Source organism: Numida meleagris, chromosome 4, assembly GCF_002078875.1.
Source record: "Numida meleagris isolate 19003 breed g44 Domestic line chromosome 4, NumMel1.0, whole genome shotgun sequence".
NCBI classification, from domain to species: domain Eukaryota; kingdom Metazoa; phylum Chordata; class Aves; order Galliformes; family Numididae; genus Numida; species Numida meleagris.
Genome location: NC_034412.1, coordinates 66,505,042 through 66,526,020, shown reverse-complemented (window position 1 = coordinate 66,526,020; position 20,979 = coordinate 66,505,042). Strand labels below are relative to the sequence as shown.

The 20,979-nt window shown below is 41.3% G+C and overlaps 1 protein-coding gene across 1 annotated transcript in view; it reads right to left on the bottom strand.

Moving 5' to 3' along the window:
* The window catches only part of NFKB1 (nuclear factor kappa B subunit 1), a 59,340-nt gene extending 49,792 nt beyond the window's left edge, over nucleotides 1-9,548 (bottom strand). Inside the window, 1 exon segment of the mRNA XM_021396055.1 lies at nucleotides 9,434-9,548. Within this exon segment, the coding sequence (XP_021251730.1) occupies nucleotides 9,434-9,533 (100 nt within the window). The 5' untranslated portion in view covers nucleotides 9,534-9,548.

The following is a 20,979-nucleotide window of genomic DNA, read 5'->3' as shown; positions in this document are numbered from 1 at the left end:
AAGTCTTTCAGACAATGGCACCCAGAAACTAAACGGTTCAACTCACAATAGTTTTCAGTGTAAATATTAAAAAATGCATGAAGGAACATCATTTAGCTCATAGCACAATGGGAAATCCTAAAATCCAGCTACATTTGTTCAAAACCACACTGCTGCACCTACTGAGGGTATTTAACTGTGTGTGTGCACATGTGTACTCTTCCTCCCTCCCCTGCAGTGGGTCAGTTACCTTTGTGAAAAAAGTCTTAAAAAAATGATTAAAAAAAACAAAAACAGGCAGATATACGGATTCATACACATACATGGAAGCTGATGGGATTGCACCAACCTAACCAACCAATAGACCATAATGGCAGATACTTTGCCTCTCTCCTCCTCATTAATACCCGAATAGTACCAGGTACAAGCAGCCACTGAGAAGAACACAGAGTTCATTTCTTGTATTCTGAATGTTTATATAAAAGCTTCGTATGGATCAGACATTTAAATTAGAAAAATCATTATTCATTTAGGAAGACTGTTATTCAGGAGCACGATTGCACAGACGAGCATAACCTAATGCAATTATTAGAAATCAAACTTTAATGTCTGATCCAGACACTAGTAGCCCAATTATTTAAGAATATTTATCACTCAGCAGAACAGGAAACAAAATCATTTGAATACTACCCTAAATATGATGGCTGCTCCAAAAGTAATGCCCTCTATATTGCTATGTTGGCCCACGATGTCCGTGACATCAGAGGCGGATGTTGGTGGTATGGCAGTAGAGGCCGAACCTTCCCACCAATATTCCACTACATTTTGTTATCATGCAACAGATGGCTGCAGAGGGGCAGTTTGACAAGATGGTGGTGAGTATGAAGCAAAGGGGTGGAACTGAATTCCACTATGCGGAAAAAATTGCACCCACTGACATTCATCAAAACTTGATGAACATTTATAGAGACCAAACAGTGGATGCGAGTACAGTGAGGCGGTAGGCGGAGTGTTTCATCAGTGGTGACAGTGGGTCACCTGTGCTGGCACAGATTTTACAAACACAGCATGCAGACTCTTGTTTATCGCTGCAAAAATGAATAGCTAATGGTGATAACTATGTTGAAAACTAGTGTTTTGTAGTTGGGAATTTGCTCTATCAACCAATATTATTGTTCTCTTTGAATCTGCTGTAGTTTCCATGGAAATAAACAGGAGGCATTACTTTCAGAGCAACCTACGCAGTTGCAACATCCCCCTCAGCCCCAAAAGAAGCTTGAGCTTTAATCCCTCAATTCTGAATAGCCGCATTTCAAAGTCCACTGGTGAACTTACAGATGAAGCTAACTCTTCACATAGGACCAGCTAAAAAACACTGTATATGCTTCCTTTCCCAGATCTTCAAAGAGACACAGTAAACACGTCTCTGCTTTTCATCTGTGAACATGTTGGGGATTTGTTCTTCTGTTGGTTTTTGTTTTGTTTAGTTTTATCAGGCTGTAGTGACAAAGGATCAAGAGTTTCCACCAACTTCTCTATTCCACAAAGACTTTCCTCATCATGAATGAGAGTGATGCACAGTGGAGACTCAACAGCCACTCATCTCTTAAATTTCTTAAATCTCTTAAACTACTGTGACATAATGCCCATTATATCTTCAGAAAATGAACACAAAAGACTTGCATTAGGGTGTGTACCTGCTGTTGTGTTTTAAAATATAAAGCATCAACTCATTCTTCCTAAAACATGCCCATTATTTTTTAAACTAGTTCACTGTAAAGACTGAGCTCAGAATAGATTAATATTTTATGGGGAAAGGTTTGTTTATCACACAGATCAGCTTAACAGGATAGAAATTAAGACATTCTGTAAAAGGCAGACCGGAGGTATGTATGTTAGTGGGTGACGATCTTTATTACTCAAAGAGCATTACAGTCTTAAACTGGAATAAGCTTGACAGTTTAAAGAAATATTTCATTTCGAAGAACACCCCTTCTCACCTTTTTGGGTTGGGATTCAAAAAGCAAAGGTAGCCTCCAGACAAGAGAAACACAACTATCACACTTCAAGTGACTTGACATACTGAAAGCACATTTCTTCCTGCATTTTTTTCTACCAGGGTCCTCTCCTCTTTAATTTGGCTTTCATTGTAATTTACCTGTTAAAAATAAACTTCTTCAATCAGATATGATGAAAATTTGCTGTGGTTATGCTCCTAAGCCTGTTTATTTTGCTCACTAAAAATAGGATTAAGAACGAAAGAGACAAAGACCTTTGTGTTTTGTGTATCTATATAATCCCACATGTCCTACATTTGGGACTCTCTGGCCACAGAGAACTATACTTTTTACAAGAGGCATCAAGTTCTCTGAAATTCTCTAGCAGCCAGGATACATTGCGTTAGAAACAGTAACTGCTATACTGTTCAGTCTCTACAGTGTTTCACCTAGTATTGTTTACTTCTCTATTTACTTTTTTTTTTGGAGTAACTATCCATCCTTGCCTCCTTTTCTAAGGATCTGCATATAGAAAGCTGTTTTAAACCAGCATTTCCAGAAACACAGGGAACATACTGTGCAATATCGATGCTGTGAACTGCCAGGTAGGGCTGGAACCAGAACAAGAGCTGCAGTGAGATAATTTTGGCTAGAGGAGGAGCAACAGGCTGCTTGGACAGAACAGAGATACAGATCCAAGACATTTAGGCTGAAGCCTTCAGCACTGCAGCATCCAAGAGCTGGGGTGCTGCACACCTCCTCTAACACCCAGCCTTTCCACCTCACTCCCATCTTCATCTAGCACTTCAATACCCCTGAAACCCAGCTTTTTTCCCCAAAATTCAATCCACAGGAGCACAGCTCAAGGGCAAAGGCCTTTGGGGGCAGAACATATTCTTAGAAAAGCACTGGGGGGAAGGGAAGGAAGTTAGAGAACTGCTGTTATCTACCTCTGCATAGAACAGCAGGCTTAGATCTTCTGAAGCTTCAAGACACAAGTTGTGTCATGAGCCCACAACAGTTAAATATATGTTAAAAGCAATGAAGCTCGTCCATTTAAGTCCTGTGTGCCCTTCTAGCCACTTAAAATGTTTAGAGCTTAATAAAAGATATTTTTGTTAAGAAAAATAGACCCAATTTTTGTTAAAAGCAATAGAATAGGGAATATTGTACAGGCAGGGTTCCAAGCATTTGATGGCATTTTGAACACATTGTCCAAACCTGCTTCGAGCAGGTCGATACAACCAGGCTCCAACAGCTGCTAGCTACCAGCGTCCCGCACTTCCAGCACTGCATAAATGGAGCTGTTGCAGAAACTGTTCCAAGGGAAGAGTACAAGGGAGCAGGGAAAGGGAGAAAGGAAGGGAGATACCTTCCTCCCAAATACTAAGAAAGCAAAATCTTAATACAGAAAAGGTTTTCTCAACAGTTATTTTATTTACATTGTTCTCAATTACTCATTTTGTCTGCATTTATTTTAATAAATTATATTGTTTCTGAAGTCCCTGGACAAAGGTTCAGATTGGACAAAATATTTATCGGTTAGATTAATATTGTCCTGAGGCACAATCAGGAAAAAATAAAATAAAAGCAAACTATACACCTATATTTAGGTTTTCCCAAAAGCGTGGAAAAAGTGCTACAGAAAGCAATCCCCAGGGTTATTCAAAACAAGAGGTGATTAACAGCTGCAGAATTCTGAAACATACAAAGTAAATAGAAACAAACAATTATAAGAACCTCATGTACGCTTTTACTCATATTATGATACATATGTCAAACACAAACAGAAAAGAAAAAGTATGTTAAAAACCATGAAAGCAATTGCTAGCTTGCTTAAGTTGACAAGAAGTCCCATCAGTTACAGCGGTTGTTTTTTTTAAGGACTTTTTTTTTTTTTTTAAGGGATTTTAAGTCAATGTGAAATTTGAAGCTTGCTTTTAAATGTTATAAAATGACTAATATTTCTTCTCCCATCTATAACTTCAATGCTGGGGAGGAGAGCTGTTTCTGAGCAAACTGTACTCTCAATACAAATCTCATCAATGTTCAACTTCTGCAGTAAAAGTGAGTTATTTCCTTAAGCTAGCATACAGAATTATTACCTATGAAAAAAGTTTTCAGTACAAGTACTCAGTAGTAAGAAAAGAGCTGTGCAGAGGCTGTTCTTTTTCTAGACATTACTTTCCTCTGCAGACTCTCATCCGTAGACTTCTGAAGCTGCAGTAACACTACATAACCCAAGACGACACAACTTGCCTGTTTGTTTTTCTAGTACACCAGTACAAACTGCCTCCTCCTGTTATTAACAGGGTTTGCTTATTATTTCCTGTTGGATGGGACTGGGAGTTGTTGCTGTGTATTTTTTTAATTAAAAAAAAAATGCTGACATAAAATTTTAAAATATTTTCTTAGATGTACTATTGGGCAAGAGTATTAGAACTACAAACCACTTGGGAAATGAAAACGATCAAAAAGATTAAAGATTGCAAAAGAGTGCGATGCTTTGAATCTGAAATTTTTAGTGCAGAATTACTACAGGAAATGAAGAGTCAGAATTATTAACCCACATAATCATCACGTTAAAAGGAAAAATTACAGCATAAGGAAACTTATTTGGCAGATAATAAAACAACTGTTCACGTAGTCCAGTTACTAAGTATCTTTATGACCAAATTTTTTGCATGTTTTAATCCTTTACCTGAATCCAAAGCAGCAAACCAACACGACGAGGAAATGAAATGCCCTGAACACAAACTGTTTTTCCAGGACAATGTTCGAAAAAAAATTAAAATATTTTTATTAAAACACATTCAAAACAATTTAAACCAAAGTAATAAACAATATTCAAATGTATCAGAGTGTGCTTATTGCATATATTTAATGCTAAGTATATGTAAAAATACTGAGGTTTAACACAGCAAAACAATCCCAGTAGCTGCACTGTATTTTAGCCACAAGGCAGTAACATTACTTGAAGTAACCTAAAAATTGTGTTAAAACGCTGTTACTTTTTGCTGCAGCTTAAGAAGAATCACTGAATGTTCTTCAGGTACAGCCCTACTTCATATAAAATCGTTCAAAGTCAAATACTAACTTAAAGAGCACACACATACCCACTTCAGAAGCCTTAAGTGAAATGAATCATCAGTACGAAAGAGAAAACCTCTTCCTTTTTGAGGAGAGAAAGAACAGCGTTGCTGAGAAGCTAAACAACAAGGAAACCCGGAGGTCCAGCTCACATAAGGCTTGCCACATCAGCAGCTGCCTTCACACAGGTTCTAGAGTCCCACTGAAGTCGGCCTCCATTTAAAGAACACAGCTGCAAAGGAGAGCTCAGAGAGCAGCAAGGGCAGTTACAACTGCAAGTACAGCCGTGAGCCAATGCATCCTCGGTATCCCTTGGGTTATCAACAGCCTCTGAAAATATACCTTGGCAGAAATGGTTGGTTAAAGAAGTGACACAGTCAGCTGAACCACGCAGGTCAAACCGAGAACAGCATCAGTGCAGTTATGCCAAGAGCCCTAACACTGAAGCGTCCCAATCCTCCTTGGCCCACAGCTTAAAGCTACAGCTGCAAAGTGGTTACTATGGCTTTTATTTTCCCCTCCGTGTTTTACAAAGAAATAATAAAACTCCTTCAGCATTAATTTTCTCCGGTAGACTCTAACGTAATAAAGAGCATTGAAACTTAAAACAAAAACCACTCACTTTGATGATTTAACGTGTATCACAATTAGCCCACAAGTGTGCAAGCACACAGAACACAGTACAATTTTCAAAACAAAACAACACAACCACACACAACTCAGACCTACTTTGCTCTTAATCTGTGATGCCAGTGCAGTTTGCTCTATGGATTGAATTCTAGCTTATCTAGTTCTGTGTTTTAAATGAAGAAAAAAAGAAACGCGAGGCTGCTTTTCAGAACACCAAAGTTGAAAGGGGAAAAAAAGAAATGCACTCAGTAGCAACAGCAACTTCCTCCCCACACGTGATCTGCCAGCTCCATCAAAATCCTCAACAAAGGCTTTCACCTTGAGACCAGAACCATCTGGAACATCTCTTCACACCTTACTTCCCGAACTGCCAGCAGCGCTTCAGCAAAATAAATGTTTCGCCGAACTCTTCCTATGCTCAAAATTGGATGCAAACATAGAGTCTGGCTGACCTAAAGGCACAATTAATGACAACTGTAATTACGATGTTACTGATGCAGAGGTTCACAGTTCATTTACTGGACACATCAAATTACAGCTTCCATTTCTAAAAATCCTGTGTTAGCTGAAAGTGACCAAGACCAGAGTTTCTTTTTCATCATTTAACCTGAAACTTTCTCTTTTCCTTATCTGTTATTTTGTGTCTGAGAACCAACAAGAAGAGACCAATACATTAAAAAAAAAGTTAAACCAACTTAAGACTTTTGTTTACTTAAGGAAATGAGTAACAGTTTTCTAAATTCAGATGTGTTTGTCTTATGAAAGAGTTGGCACACACTTTTAGCACTCAAAGTGGGAAGATTTTAGTGAGTTTTCATATGATCTATGTAAACACAGAATAATTAACCGGAGTATCTTAAGACTGCAGAATTTTCTGACCAACAGCTACACCGTAAGTCCTATTCTAAGTTAGTAAAAATGATAATTCTGCTTTTCACCGGATGTTTGCAGCTTCAAGACATTTACTATGCACACATGTAACAAGGGAATCTTAAGCTTTCTTGGCAGCACAGGGGATCCTTGATAGTAAAGACTTCTGGGCCTTCCAACTTAGTTCCTTGTCCCTCCAGAGCCACCGGTGATGAGAAGCATGATAAAATGAATTCCAAACTACTCTTGGTTTTGGGCCTTGCACGTATTCAAGGAATTTGAGTCAGCTGTATTTCTTTCTAAGTGCCCAAATATTGGAATCACATAATGCTACTTCCAAAAAAAAGTATATTTACATTTATTTATTTAGAAAGTTAGATGTATAGTAAAATTGACAAACAATTGCTACTTTTCAATGAATGAAGCAGAAAACTTTACGGTGCGCGTCTCAATGAAGCGCTGCACTGCCTTTCACCCTCTCACCCTATCCAAAGATGCCTTTTTCCTCTCCCAGCACATTTACTTTATCAGCAAACTTTCCTGCTTTCAAAAACATCATGAAGGTGCTGGCTGAACTAAATATCTACAAGTATGAAGTTTACTACATTATAATTTAAAAAACATACACAATACACAACATGACATGAAACAAAACAAAGCCATTCTCAATTTTAAACTCTTAACTCTGTTTCAAGTATTTTCATTACTGGCAAGACAATTTCATTTTGTAGTGACTGCCGTTGGTAGACATTTCTTTCTTGAAGAAAAAAGGGAGTGGGGACAGAGGACAGATAGAAGGCAGCATTTTCCTCTTCACCTTAACATTTCTGATTAAATCATTTTAACAGGTCTTTCATGTTGTCCAGCACTGAGCTTCCTTGAAATCCCTGCTGCAATCTCCTGAAAACACTACGGTCAACCCTGACAATAACACTTCAGGGGATCGTGTTGGTCAAATTATTGAGCCACGAAAGTTTACAGAACAGAGAATCTCCAGATAGTTACAGGCTGCTTTTTCCCTCTTTCATTTTCTCAATTAAACTGCAGTCATTTCTGCAGATTACAAAACACTGCAGACGGGATGACGTCTCCAAATGACATCTTGGTTAATGCTTTCCTAGAACAGACAGCCGGGAAATAACAAAGCTGCTTTAACCAAAACATTATTGCAAAGACCAATACTCTGCAGCACGCAGCACACACTCTGGATGTTAATAGGAACAAAGAGCTGTATTTTCATCCTGTTCTGTCAGCCAGACAGTAGCGGCACTGCTCAGCACCTCCAGCCTTGTAAAGCAAGCACTGAGTGAGGAAAAGTTCCACTCAATACTGAGGGTCTCTTTAAAAGAATAAATTAGAAGAAGACTTCTGAAGAAGGGAACTAAACATAGCAAAGATTGTAGGTGCTTTAAAGCGGTTGCTTCAACCCTGTACTATTTTGAAGTGCTACCCTTTAGAAAGGCTTAAAGCATTTTTAAGCAGGAAGGTGAAGCGCAGTACTAAAGTCACGGGGATCTCTGCCTCCGAGCCTCATCCAGAAAGTGCTCACAGGCACTCCTAATTTACTGATTTGAATGAATTTACTGCTGTGCAGAGCATTATGATAATGGCCACATAATATCAGCTCACCTGCGCTACGGCTCACAAACAGCTCCCGCTTCGGTGAGAGCGAAATCAGCTACCAGCGCTGCTCTGCCCCAAGTTACCATAGGAGCGCAGAGCATCAGCGCGTCGAAGCGCCCATGCCGAGGAACAGCCGAACGCTACCGCTCCCTTCTAAAGCGTCCTTTCGGTGTCCTTTCGACACCGCGTGCGACGCTCCGGCCGCCCGCCCAGCCGAGCAGCCAGCCGCCCCGCCGCCTGCGTGCAGGCAGCGCGCCCAGGCGTGTCGCGGCCCGGCGGGAGCGTCCCCTCGCACCGACAGCCCCAGGGCTGCGCGTCCCCCGCGGCCAGCCCCGCCGCGCAGGCTCCTTCTCGGCTTGACACACTTCCCAGCCACGCACCGTAACGAACAGCTCAACGAGCCTCCAGCAGTCACGCCGGAAAACTTTCCGAAGAGCCGCGACGCGTACGCACGCAGCGCGATCTTTCAAAACCTCACCAAAAACATAACAAAAAAGAAAGGACGGCGGGGTGGCGGCCGCAAACTCCGCACCAGGAAGCGGGGAGCGCCCGCGCCCCGGTCCGCCGCCGGTGTCCGCCCTCACCTCGGCGTCCGAGCGGCTCCGGCAGCCGCTCCCCGCGCCGCAGGGCCCGGCCCGGGCTAAGCTCCCCGCTCCCGGCCCGGCCCCGCTCGGTGCAGGAAGCGCGGCCACCGGCGGCAAACTGTCGCCGCGGGAGGGCTGGGCGGGAAGAGAGCAGGGGGCTCACCTGGGTCAGAACAGGGCTGGCGGCACCGCGTCGTCGTCGTCGTCGCCTCCGGGTCCCGGCCGCGCACCCCTTAGCGCCGCGCCATGTCAGCGGCGTGACGCCACCCGCGCCCCGGCTCCGCGCGGACTTTCCCCCGTTCCTCCCTCCTCCGGCCCCACCGCCGGCCCGCTGGCGAGGGCAGCCGAGCGGCACCCCGGCCCGCGCGGCCGCCGCTTGCCTTCACTCCGCCCCTGCCCCCGGCCCGCCGCACTTCCTGACTGGAAATTCCCGCTGACGCTCCGGCGGCGCAACGGCCGCGCGGGAGGGCCGGGGCGGGGCGGGAGGCAGCGCGCGGCCGCTGGGGGGCGGCTCGTGCAGCCTCGCGCCCACTCAGCCCGCGGCGGGAGCGCCCTCAGGGCTGCGCGGGGCGGGTGCGAGGCGACGGGTGTCGGAGTGCTCCTGCGGGCCACCGAGAAAGCTCCGAAGGAGGAAAGGCGCACGGAGGAACGTAAGCCTACCGTTGTTGTGCCTTGCCATTAGCTTCTTCGTAAAAGGAGGCTTACTGATTGTCCGCCACCTGAAAACAGCACCGAGCAGGGAGCATAGACTACGCAGCATCCTGTGAGTTCACCCTGCCTCTGGCAGAGCAGACGTTCAGGCCGGTTAACTGCTGTAAACTAGCTCCAGCTGTCAGCACCAACCTGATTTCTCAGTGCTGAAGGCCAGTGCTGCAGAGCAGTAACCAAGTCTCTCAACACAGCAGAAGAAAGCTAGCTAGCACCATGTATAACTAACTGATCACGAACGTTTTGTGAAATACTGCTGAGCCTTAAACCCATTTGCTGAGGGTGAGGAGCACCTCCGAGTACAGCTAGTGTGGCTCACCTGAGGCACATCAGCTAGAAACTCACTGGCACACCCAAGGGAGCTCCTGTGAGGGGCTCAGTTTGTGGTGCCAGAACCACCTAAGATGGCACCTCACTCATTTAACTCAGAGCTGAACGAGATTAATGAAAATCATAAGTGATGAGAAAGGTTAAAAAGTCAAAGCAACATGAATGAAATGATGTGATTCTTGCTTCTTGTGTTGAAGCAAGAGACTCTTGTCCAGGACGAAAATGGAGCCAAAAGAAATGAGGTCAAATCATAAGCAACCTGTTCACTAGGTAAGGAAAAAAAAAGGGTTTTTTTTTAAAACCAGAGAGTAGTTACGTACCTGTATTTAACACTATATATATACAACTCAGTCATGTCGTAAAGGGAGGCTCCGCTGCTGAACGCTCCCAGTCTGTCCATGTGTAGCTGATTCCGTCCATAGCAAGGGAGTAGGTTCAGCTGTGCAAACAGTTTGTCCACAAACTCTGTCTTGGAACAGGGATATGCTCATTTGAAGTTGGTAACGATGCTGCAAAAGGTGCTTAGAAATGCACAGTATTTTCTCTGTCTCTTAATATGGGAACTGAAATCTCACACAGGTTACTCATAAGTGTGTACAAAAAGGCAGTTATTTCCTTTATTTGGATTGCCACTCTGTGATGCAAATCTAAAGGTACATTCACCCATTGTCTTCCCAATCCAAGTTTTCACAACTCAGTAGTTCTGAATAAGATGTTTTTCCTTAGGAATGATTCCTGTACTCTTGAGACCTGGTATTGATCTATTTCATAGAAGCAAGTGCATTGCAGTAAGCAAAGCAAGAGAGAAGAGAACTGGGTACTAAAGCCCCGAAAGAAGGAAGTCTAGATAGATTTAAAATAAGAGAAGTGTTTTAAAATAAGATTAATTTGAAAGAAAATATGTCATGTCACAACTAGTCACAGGCATGCTCACAGAGCATGAACTAGTACCAGGAAACCAGACAAGGTAGAGAAGTTCTAAAACTCAAGGAGACGTACCTTATTTTAAAAGGATGCATGTACTCACACCCAGCTTTCCCAGCAGAATCCTAAGCAGCTTCCCCAGCCATCTAGGCTTTTAAAGAAAAATGCTTTCTAAATTATATTTAAGGTGTAATTATGTCATTCTTATAACCCAATACTGTAATGGGAATGTTAACTCACTAGAAACCCACCCAAGTATCAGACTGTAAGCCTACAGTTTTGTAAAACTATCTCCATAGGCCACTCTACATGCATGAATTGCTTTAAAGCACGTGATTCCCACCTGAAAATCCAAATAAACAATTACCTCTTTAATCCCTTTTCCACCAAGGAAACTATGCAAGACTCAGGTGTGAGCAGTTTGTAATCGTTAACAATGCCACCTCTTTCCTGGAGAACATGGGGCTGCATTGCTACCATCTGGACACTTCTGCACCTGGACACAATCAGTTCACAGATGAAGTGTGTTTAAAGCTGAGCCTGTAGGGAGAAATGTTTAGAGTTGTAGTAGATTCTCTAGTAAGAGTGGAGATAAATTTAGAGGTAAGGCTTTCTGGTTTTGCAGTTGCCTTAGCAGGCTATCTTAGTAAAGACTGTATATATTTAAGTTTTGTGATATATTTGAAAAATGTGTAAATAAACTAGTTGCACCCTGTTCTTGCTTTGCTAGGTTTGATCTGTGAGCACAGCTTTTGAGTTTAGAGGTTGTTGGTGTTTTTTCAGTTGTGTAATTAATATTGCTAAGGAACAAGGCTTTATCTTTGAGAACTCAACTTTTTTTTTCTTCTACTGATATCTGAGAACAGACATACTTAAGGATAAGCAGAGGCCTTTAGTATAATTTATTTTCGCTTTATTGACTGTACCCAAATTAGAAAAAGAAAAGTTTCCTCCTTCATTTTCTCTTTCTGAAGTATTTATTGGAACTGAGACAGAATCTCTTTGTTCCCTCTTTCAGCATCTGCGATACTGAAACAGGAAGAAATGAGGGGAAAATCTGAAATAGCTCTTGAGAGATGCTTCCTTTTAATACTTCCAGTTGCCTTCACTGGTCTCCTAGGCTGTGATACCAAATCTCTTCCTGGTTAATCCATTATTTATTTTTGACCTAGGAGTTCCAGCTCCAGAGCTGCTTTGCCTTGGATAGTAGCCAGTGATTGTCTAGCACATGCTCCAATCCTCAGAGAGGGTTATCAGGGTTTAGTTAACGTTTACTGTTGGCTCTGCTATTATCTCCTGTAATTTGAATCCACCCGGAACAAAAAGGGACAGTGTATTTAAAAGTTGCATGTATTTGTATAATGTTTATTATTTTAAATGATAACATCATCTTAAGACAAAATATATATTGAGCTGTAATTAAGTAGGCAATAGAAATAGTATAAAAAGATTTAAATAGCCAAAGTACGTATAGAAAACCAACCAAACTGAAATGCAACTAGAGCAGTTTCTGGAGCTCAGTGATGCTGCTAAATCTATACATCATGGCATCCGTGAGAAATATTTGATGTTAAATGTAATATTTTGATCTGATGGATGGTGATTTGGTCTTAATTTATCAGTGATGTGGTATAGGATGTTACTTACATAAAGTCCTGGAAAGAATCGAGCAGAGAGAGCATACATCACTTCTGAAATGTGTGGTCTTGCCATCCCTCAGTATGTCTGTGTAATGTTAGGCTCCTTTCCTTCCTTTACTCTTATGTTGATGGATAGCAAGGAGCATTTTGTAGCAAACCTCTCCAGTACGCTTAAGATGGTGGTTTGTACATTCTGTGTGGGCTTTGCCGTAAGATAGCTGCTTTCAATGGAAAGCTACCCAGAGCACTGTGAGAAGTCACTAGCTAACTAAACTGCCTGGCCCCTGAAGCTGCTTCATGCAAAAGGTACAGACTTCCCAAAGTGTTGCCTGCGCAGTGCAATAGTGGTACTCAGCAATACCTACGTGTAAGTATTCTCGGAACATAAATAGTTATTTACAGTGATATGTAGTGGTATAACACTGTAAACGACAAGTGTTAACAGAACAAAAAGCAAGTCCCTACAGTAGGGGGAGTCACAGTTATGAGCTGTGATTTCTGGTAAAAAAATTTAATCATCTACCAGTCTATTTTTCAGAATCAAGACTTAATGCAGACTGTGATTAATGTGCTCTTTTATCAGTTGGCTACCTAGTACCTTGGCCAGCCGTTGAAGTCAGAGGGATGGTGTTGTTGTTGTTTTGTTTGTTTGCGGTTTTCTCTTTTTCCATTTGATTTCAGTGTCAGCATGTTCTTACCAGTCCACTGCACTCAGTCCCCTCTCTTTCCACCTACTCTCACCATGTTATGATTAATTTTGCACTATGCTCAGTGCTTCCTACATGAGTGGGTTTTGTTTCTCTTCATAGTCTTTTACATATCTGAATCATATATGCTTCTAACCTTTATGATTACACCCATCAGAACACAGTTTGGAGTCCTACTGATTTCCCAAGAAACATGGGTTCTTCCCACTATATGACTGCAGGTTTAGAGTCTCAGCAGTGTCTTACACAACTAGCTAATGCAAACAAGAACAGCTATTCAGTACTTTGAGCTCAGCATATATTTCATAAAAGTAAATTTTAACAAAAAGCAACAACTTACGTAGTCTTTTTTGGGTCGGGTGTACTGAATAGGATTGATGTAAACTCCCTAGAGAAATCAGAATTCAGCTAATTTGACTCTATATTACTTTTATTCTGTGCTCTTTAATGCCAAAGTAAAGGAAGGAAGTTCTGGAGACAGCATAGCGTCATAGAAATATTTAGGGAAGACATTTCCTCTTCTGTAAAGCTTTCACCATTTAAATATGAGGGCTGTTCTGAAAGTAATTCCTCCTATATGATTATGTTGACCCATGGCATCAGAGATGTACATTTGTGGTATGGCAGTAGAATTCGAACCTTGCCAGCAATATTCCATCACATTTTGTTGCTGTGTGACAGATGGCAGCAGAGGGACAGTCTGACAACACTGCATCAGACATGGAAGTGCATATGAAACAAAGGTGTGGAAATGAGTTCCTCCCTATGGAAACTTGAACCTATTGACATTCATTGATGCTTACTGAACACCTATGGAGAACAAAAAGTTGATGTGAGCACAGTGAGGCAGAACTGAATATCAGCTTCAGTGTGTTGGCAACACTGGTGGCAGTGTTGGAATATAGTGGAATTGGCACCAGGTGGGTCCCATGAATGCTGACCTAGGAACAGAAAGAACACCATATGCAAATTTGTTAGGGCCTGTTGAACCAATGTGAGGCTGAAGGTGACGGTTTCCTGAATTGAATCATTACCAGTGACAGGATGTGATGTCACCACTATAAGCCAGAGTCAAAATGGCAGTCCATGCAGTGGCAACATGTGAATTCCCCATTGAAGAAAAAGGTGAAGATGCAGCCCTCAGCAGGTGGAGTGACGTGTACTGTCTTTTGGGATGATAAAGGGGTAATCCTGGATTTCCTGGAACCCGGACAAACCATCAACTCTGATCACTAACTATGTTGTGATACTGACTAAGCTGGAGTCTCAGACTTCTGGAGTCAGGCCAGAGAATAAGGCAACCATTTCTCTTGCAACATGATAATGCCAGGCCCCATACCGGCTTGAAGACCATGGAGTGCATTGCAAATTTTGACTGGACTGTCCTGTCACAACCTCTATATAGTCTGGATCTGGTGCTTGGTGACTTCCATCTGGGCTGATGAAGGATGGGGTGGGCAATGTTTTCCTGGCAGCAATGCCATTATAATGTCTGTGAAACAGTAGGACGCTTCTGCTGGTGCAGATTTTTATAAGCGCAGCATTGCAGGCTCTTGTTCATCACTGCTGAAAATGCATAGCTAATGGCAGTGACAATGTTGAAAAGTAGTATTGTGTAGCTGAGAATTTGCTCTATCAAATAGTGTTCTTGTACTCTTTGTATCTGCTGTGGTTTTCATGGAACTAAGTAGGTCACTCCAGAAGTAGCACCTATGTGCACAGTAGAAAACAGAATATGGAGGCACTAAGTGGCACTCTCATTGCTGTTTGAGCTCATGCAGTGACTTAAGGTCAATTGTTGAATTTTCTGAACTATTTTGGTTGCAAATATTAAGCCTCTAACATAATTTGTGCTATTCTTAAAATTCTTATCCTGGGGTCTCTGGATATATGGCAAGTTTTGATGAAAAATTAAAACGACCATTAAAAAAACAACAATGCAACAACTATCAGCATTTCAGAAGATGTCTTTTAAATTAGTGTGATTTTCAAGGCAAATTTTGTCATGCTAGAAGACTTTATAATAGTCCGGGATTATGGAGTTAACAGTGAATGGTGAACTAAAACAAGTCACTAGCGTAATGGATCAGGCCTCCTAATAAAAAGACTATCTGGAGGGCAGTAGGAAAGGTAAGTTAGTTCACGGATTTGGTTCCATGAAACCTCCTCTTTACAGCTTTCCTCCAGAGCTATGCAGGCTAGTATCTTTTTTGAGGAAAGTATTCTGTACTTACAGCTGCAACATCAGAAACAGTACTGGTGCTACCTAAGTTTGTGATAAGATGTAACAGGCTGATGAAAAGCAAGAGACTATGTTATAAAAAGTAAGGGAGCAGTGTGACAAATGAGAGTTTTGGGAAAAGAAGGGGACCTCATGCTATTTGCTGCGCTACGCAAAAAAAGCAATGAGTGATGATAATGGAAGAGGCAGTGTTCTTACTCTTGTCCCTTTCTTGATTTCCTGATTGGAATCTAAAACCAAAGGAGCCTGTGTGATAATGGGGTGGAGTTTTTTACTCTTTCTTTCTCTTACACTGTTTAAGAGCATGGTGCAGAGGACTCTGAGCTATAAATAAACATCCTGGCACCAAAGCCAGAACTGGTATAACCCTGTAATTGTGTTGCTGTTTCCAAGCACATTGGCTTAGATGCAGTCACACTTTCATAGCCTGCCCTGCTTTAAAGACTACAGAACCCGATGTAGTGCTATGACACATTAGGAGTGTGTACTTGTACAGGCTTAGGGTCTCTGCACTGCTGAGACTTCACCTGCATGTGCATGTGAGTTTTCTGTCCTGAGGGTAGGGAAGTGGATTTTCATTGTCTTCAAATGTTGCTCTTTACCTAGTCATCCAAATAAGAATTATGATACTACTATTTAAGCCCTTGGGTGTACTTACAACAACTCTTCCCAACTTCTAGCTTTGTGCTGCCAACAATTGGCTGCATCCAAAGACGCTCCTTAGGTAGCACAGTAAGAACTTAAAGCAGCTTGACTGAGATCAATGGCAAACTTGTTGACCTGCCTGGATGTATGACTGGTGTCTGAGAAAGGATCTCTGCCTTTCCTACGGAATTGGAGATCATCCTAACATTGGACTTGTGACTGTAAATAGTAAGGCTGAGCAGCATTTGCCGAACTGCTCAAATATTTTCTCAAGAAGGACTTGGCTTTGCAAGCATTGTATTGATCTGCAAGAAGGTAAAGTGGGAGTTATAGTGACATGAATGCTTTTTGTTTGGTCCTACTGAAGTTCTGACTGTGGTCCAGTCGAGTTAGAAAGTTGTTCTCCATGTGACACAGATACTGTTTGTATTCTAAGGAGACAAAACGAAAGTCCAGGGAAATAATGATCAAAAAATATGAATGTTAGGAGGAATTTGAAGCATGAAGAATCTCATTTCTTTTCCTCACAGTTATTATCACTAGATCAACGCATATGGCCATGCTATAACTTATGATCTATCCATGTGTGTGCCATCCTTGGACAGCTCATATGGCCCTGGAGCCCCTTATGTCTTTCCCCCATCCCATGACAATATTTGAAGGAAGTGGCTATGCCACTAGGCAAGATTCATCTACCACTGAACAATGCTATAGGACCTGCACAACTAGAAATATTGGACACACTGGTATAGTATTTTTTTTCAAAACACTTGCCACTATGACTTTCATTGCAGATATGAATGTTTTCAGCACATTTGCAATTAGACTTCAGTGTCTTCAGCAGCTAGAAAATAAGGAATGCAGGCTTCCTGTGAAAAGTTTAAGTGATGTGACTAGCATTATGGAAAAAATCTGGCACAGCAGAGAAGATATAATGGCTTGCCATGTCAGAATTAAGGAGGAAATCCTGTCTTTTCTAGCAGTTTCTAGATTTGTTTGCCTTATGGAGATGTTATGGAAAGCAATTTTTTTTTAATGTGCAGCTCTTCTCTAGAGTAGCTCTCTCCTAACAATTCAGCTCAATGCAGATGCTCTGCAGTGGCAACTTCCATTAAAAAAACAAAGGAATTTTGGTTAAGTTATGAGCTGAAAATAATTGCCTATCAATAAGAAGTACTCATCAATAGACTCATAATACTAATATTATGAATGTGGCTGAGTATATTTTAAAAACAAATTTGTGATTAGAGGAAAAAGTCTAAGAATCTGTTTATTTTTCTCTGTAGATTTCCAGTGTAACTTAACAGAACAAACTGATTGTCTGTGTCAAAGCCTGGGGAAAAAAAAGTGGGAGAAGTACAAGTGATGGATTCCTGTTCAGAAGTGCATGTAATCCTTAAATGCTTACCCACTTCACAAACAAATAAGGTGTCAAGCAAACAAGTCTCCTAATTGTGGTTTTGCTGACTTAAGACAGCAAAACGCTTAGTCTTGGTTTGATTCTCCACTGAGATGCAATAGCGTTATTTTTTTAATTTTTATTTTGTCCTGGTTGCATGAAACAAATGCTATGAAGCATTAAAACTGAATGGTGGCACAAGTCAGTCTTGTGAACTACCGATTGTTTAATTAAGCCATGCCTTTTAGAAAAATGGCTTTAAAACCTTGAAAGAGTATTGAATAAACTTGAAACTGGAAAAGGCCAGATTTTATCAAGATACGTATGACTCATCTTCTACTTTACCAATATTTTATGTGAAGAGGTAGTGTCATTGGTTGGAAAGTACTGTCTCCCGGAATCTAGAACTAGTGATTCCCTCTCTAGAAAATGCTCTGCTTATGAAATGTAAAAACTGAAACACAAATGCTGAGCAGGCAGGTAAACCTGGAAGCTGGATTACTGAGCCATAAAACTGGTGCCTTTTATTGCAGTGACCTACATAAAAAAGAACTCCACCTCTTATTAGCTTCAATCCAATATGACCTGAAACCATCAATCACCATTGCATCTTAGACACTGATTAGTTCTTGATGTAACTGATATTGGAGAATTCTTATCTTCTGCTTTTTTAGTAGACAAATTTTTCTTAAGTTATTGGTAGTCTTTATTCTCCCACCATTCCTTTCCCAAAGTATACACATAATTCCTTACTTGGGATAAAATACTGTGAAGTAATGAAATGATCAAGTAGTAACACAAATTTGGACATTGTCATCTCAAGCTACCAGTAACTTTGAATTTCTGAGGATTGCAGCGGCATTTGTAAGTCCAACTCTGAGTCATGTCTGTAACAGAGCAGGTCAGAGATTTCAGCAGGGATGCCTGATAACCTGAAGTGTGTGCCCAAACCTGTTAAAATTCTTCATCCAATGGCCAAAACCGACCACAAATCTTTCTCGTCTGCCATCTTAACCCTTAGCACACACACACACAAAAAAGCTATTTAGATGTATTATGTTTGTAATTGTCTTGATAACTATGCAAAGTACCTTTTTCTGTGTATATTTCAAAGCCATATCATTGTGGGGAAAATAGCAACTCAGTTCTGAATCCTTTTAACTCCTGCATGTGCTTTGGTGCTAAGACTGCAATAAGAGCCTCCTCTGGGCTCTGTTTTGAGTGCATGCAATCAATAGATTACTTTGCCAAATTCTTGCTGGTCATTCTTACAAAGGAAAGCTCCCATTGGATTTGATTACTAAATCTTTTCCATTTTGGCTTGCATGGAAGCATTTGAAAGAGGCATTACTTAACAGATGCAACAGAAAATGTGTAAGACAGTGGTTCATACAGAAAAGATGGATCTAATTAATAGAGATCCCTCAAAAATTAGTCCTGTCTCAAAATCCGTGGAGAAAATCGAAGTATTCTGTTTTTAACTTCTGGCTTAAAAAGGCATATGACACTTTGAACCATTTCCAAAATTTCCAGATTTGGTAATGCCCACATGTCAGACGTTCATTAGTCAAGTACTTCTCCCAGGCAGCTCTGGAATCTCCAGACTTGCTAAAATACATCTTACAAAAACCTAGGCAGCGTGTCAGACTTCCTTCATCAATCTGAACTTGTTTAATGAGGACCAGAGGGGAAAAATAATACAGAGGAAATTCTGAGTAAATTGCATCAATATTTATCAGTGTCTGTCTTGGCCACGCAAGAAAGGAGACAAAGTTGACACAAAACAAACAAAAAAAGGCCCAGTGGATTTCCATGTAATCCATCACATTAAATACTATCCCGCACGGACAAGCAGGGATGGTACTCTTCACAACAGAACCAAGTACTGAAGAACTGCTTCACAAAAGAAGGTCAGAGAACTAAGGAAATGACTGTTAAAATAACAGCTTTCTAAATAGTAGATTACCACAGAGAAGAAGTTGTGTGTTTAGAGGTGCCAACAAAGGCACATTGGCACTGGAGTCACCTGATGAAGGTCCCATCACCTGGTAGGGGGCTAATAAAGAAATCATGTGACAGACAGCCTGAAGAGACCCAACAGGAGCTGAAAACTTCATTCTGTTGAGCTATCATAGCATATGGTTTCTGAGGAAGATGCTGTGCCATTTTTTTCTTTGCCTTCTTTCTTAAGTTGTAAATGTTTTTGTTCAGAATAGAAGTGTGGAGTGACAAGAAATATTTTGGAAAAGATTTCTGTTTCTGAAGAACTCATGTACTTTGTGATTGTGTGGGAAGGAATATACTTAAGCTCCTCTGGGAATTAGGACTGGGCTCTGTGGAGAGAATTTAAATCATGAGCCTCTTTTTCTGAAAGAGACAGTCTGTACCCTGTCAGAGTTTTTAGGCTATGGCTTTACGGGATTCACAGGAAGTAGCAGAACTGTAGTACTGGTGGTGAGTACTGCAAGATGGTGTCCAAGGAAAGGCCCAGCGTGGAGCATTAGTAGAATAACTGAAGTGGAAGGAGTTCAGCTGCAGACTGTTATAGGTGATCTGCCTGTCAGGGTAAATGAATAAATGGCTTTGAGAGTCTGAAAAAGACTTATGAGTTACGTATAGGGTATGAAAGCAGGTACTCTTCAGCTATCTGGGCAAACTTTTGAGAAATGTTAGAGAGGAACTGACTCTGGTGGAATGGTAACAGTGACACAGGGAGATTCTGCAGACAAATATAGGCTGTGATGCAGAAAATCAGGAAGTAGAACCTTCATACATGATTTTCTGAAATATGCTTAATACTATGTGCAGTGCCAAAGTTGGAGAGTTAGCTTCAAAATCTGTATGAGAAGATGACATCAGGAGGAAGGTTTGAAAGTGATCGTGGAGTGGGCACATAAGTGTGAGAGGTTATGGCAAATGCACAGCACACCGTGCCTAGGAATACTGGTCCTCTAGTTACTTTAACTGAGGACCTGCCCACAGAAACCAGTATGCCAGATTTTCATCTTTCCTTTGCTGTGAGGCCAGGACACTATGGGATGTGATTCATCATTCACAGCTTGGGCTCTAGTTAGAAGTATATCCACGTGTTTCCTTTGTAAACTCATACAGAGACTCTGAAACTCTGATGAGGTAAAGGACACAGTTATTCCTGTATAGATCTTCCAAGGAAGTTCACCTCTTCTAATTATCTGGAATGAATGTTAATCATCAAATTACTGTAATATTAAGAGACCTAAAATTACTTTGTAAAATTTGTTTACGCTTACAGAACATGAAATGCAGTGGGTTATACAAGATTTGCAATCACATGATTGAATTCACTCTAGCTCATTGTATGGTTCAAATAGTTGGAAATAATCCATTCAGAGAAAATTGGTGCTAGTGGTAAATCAGAGATTTCTCTCTTCAGTAAAGTCTGCCTGGTCTGGAGCCTTGCTTTCAGGTATCAGAGCTAGCTTTGGTGCTGGCTGCAGAAGTGGGTTCATTACAGTGTGATGCAAACCGTTTCACTCTGGTCAGTACAGATACAGATCACCAAGTGCAGCAATGGCCTGACTTTTTATTTGTGGTAAGGTCAGGTTATTTGGACTGGTGTGTTTCTTCCCCTT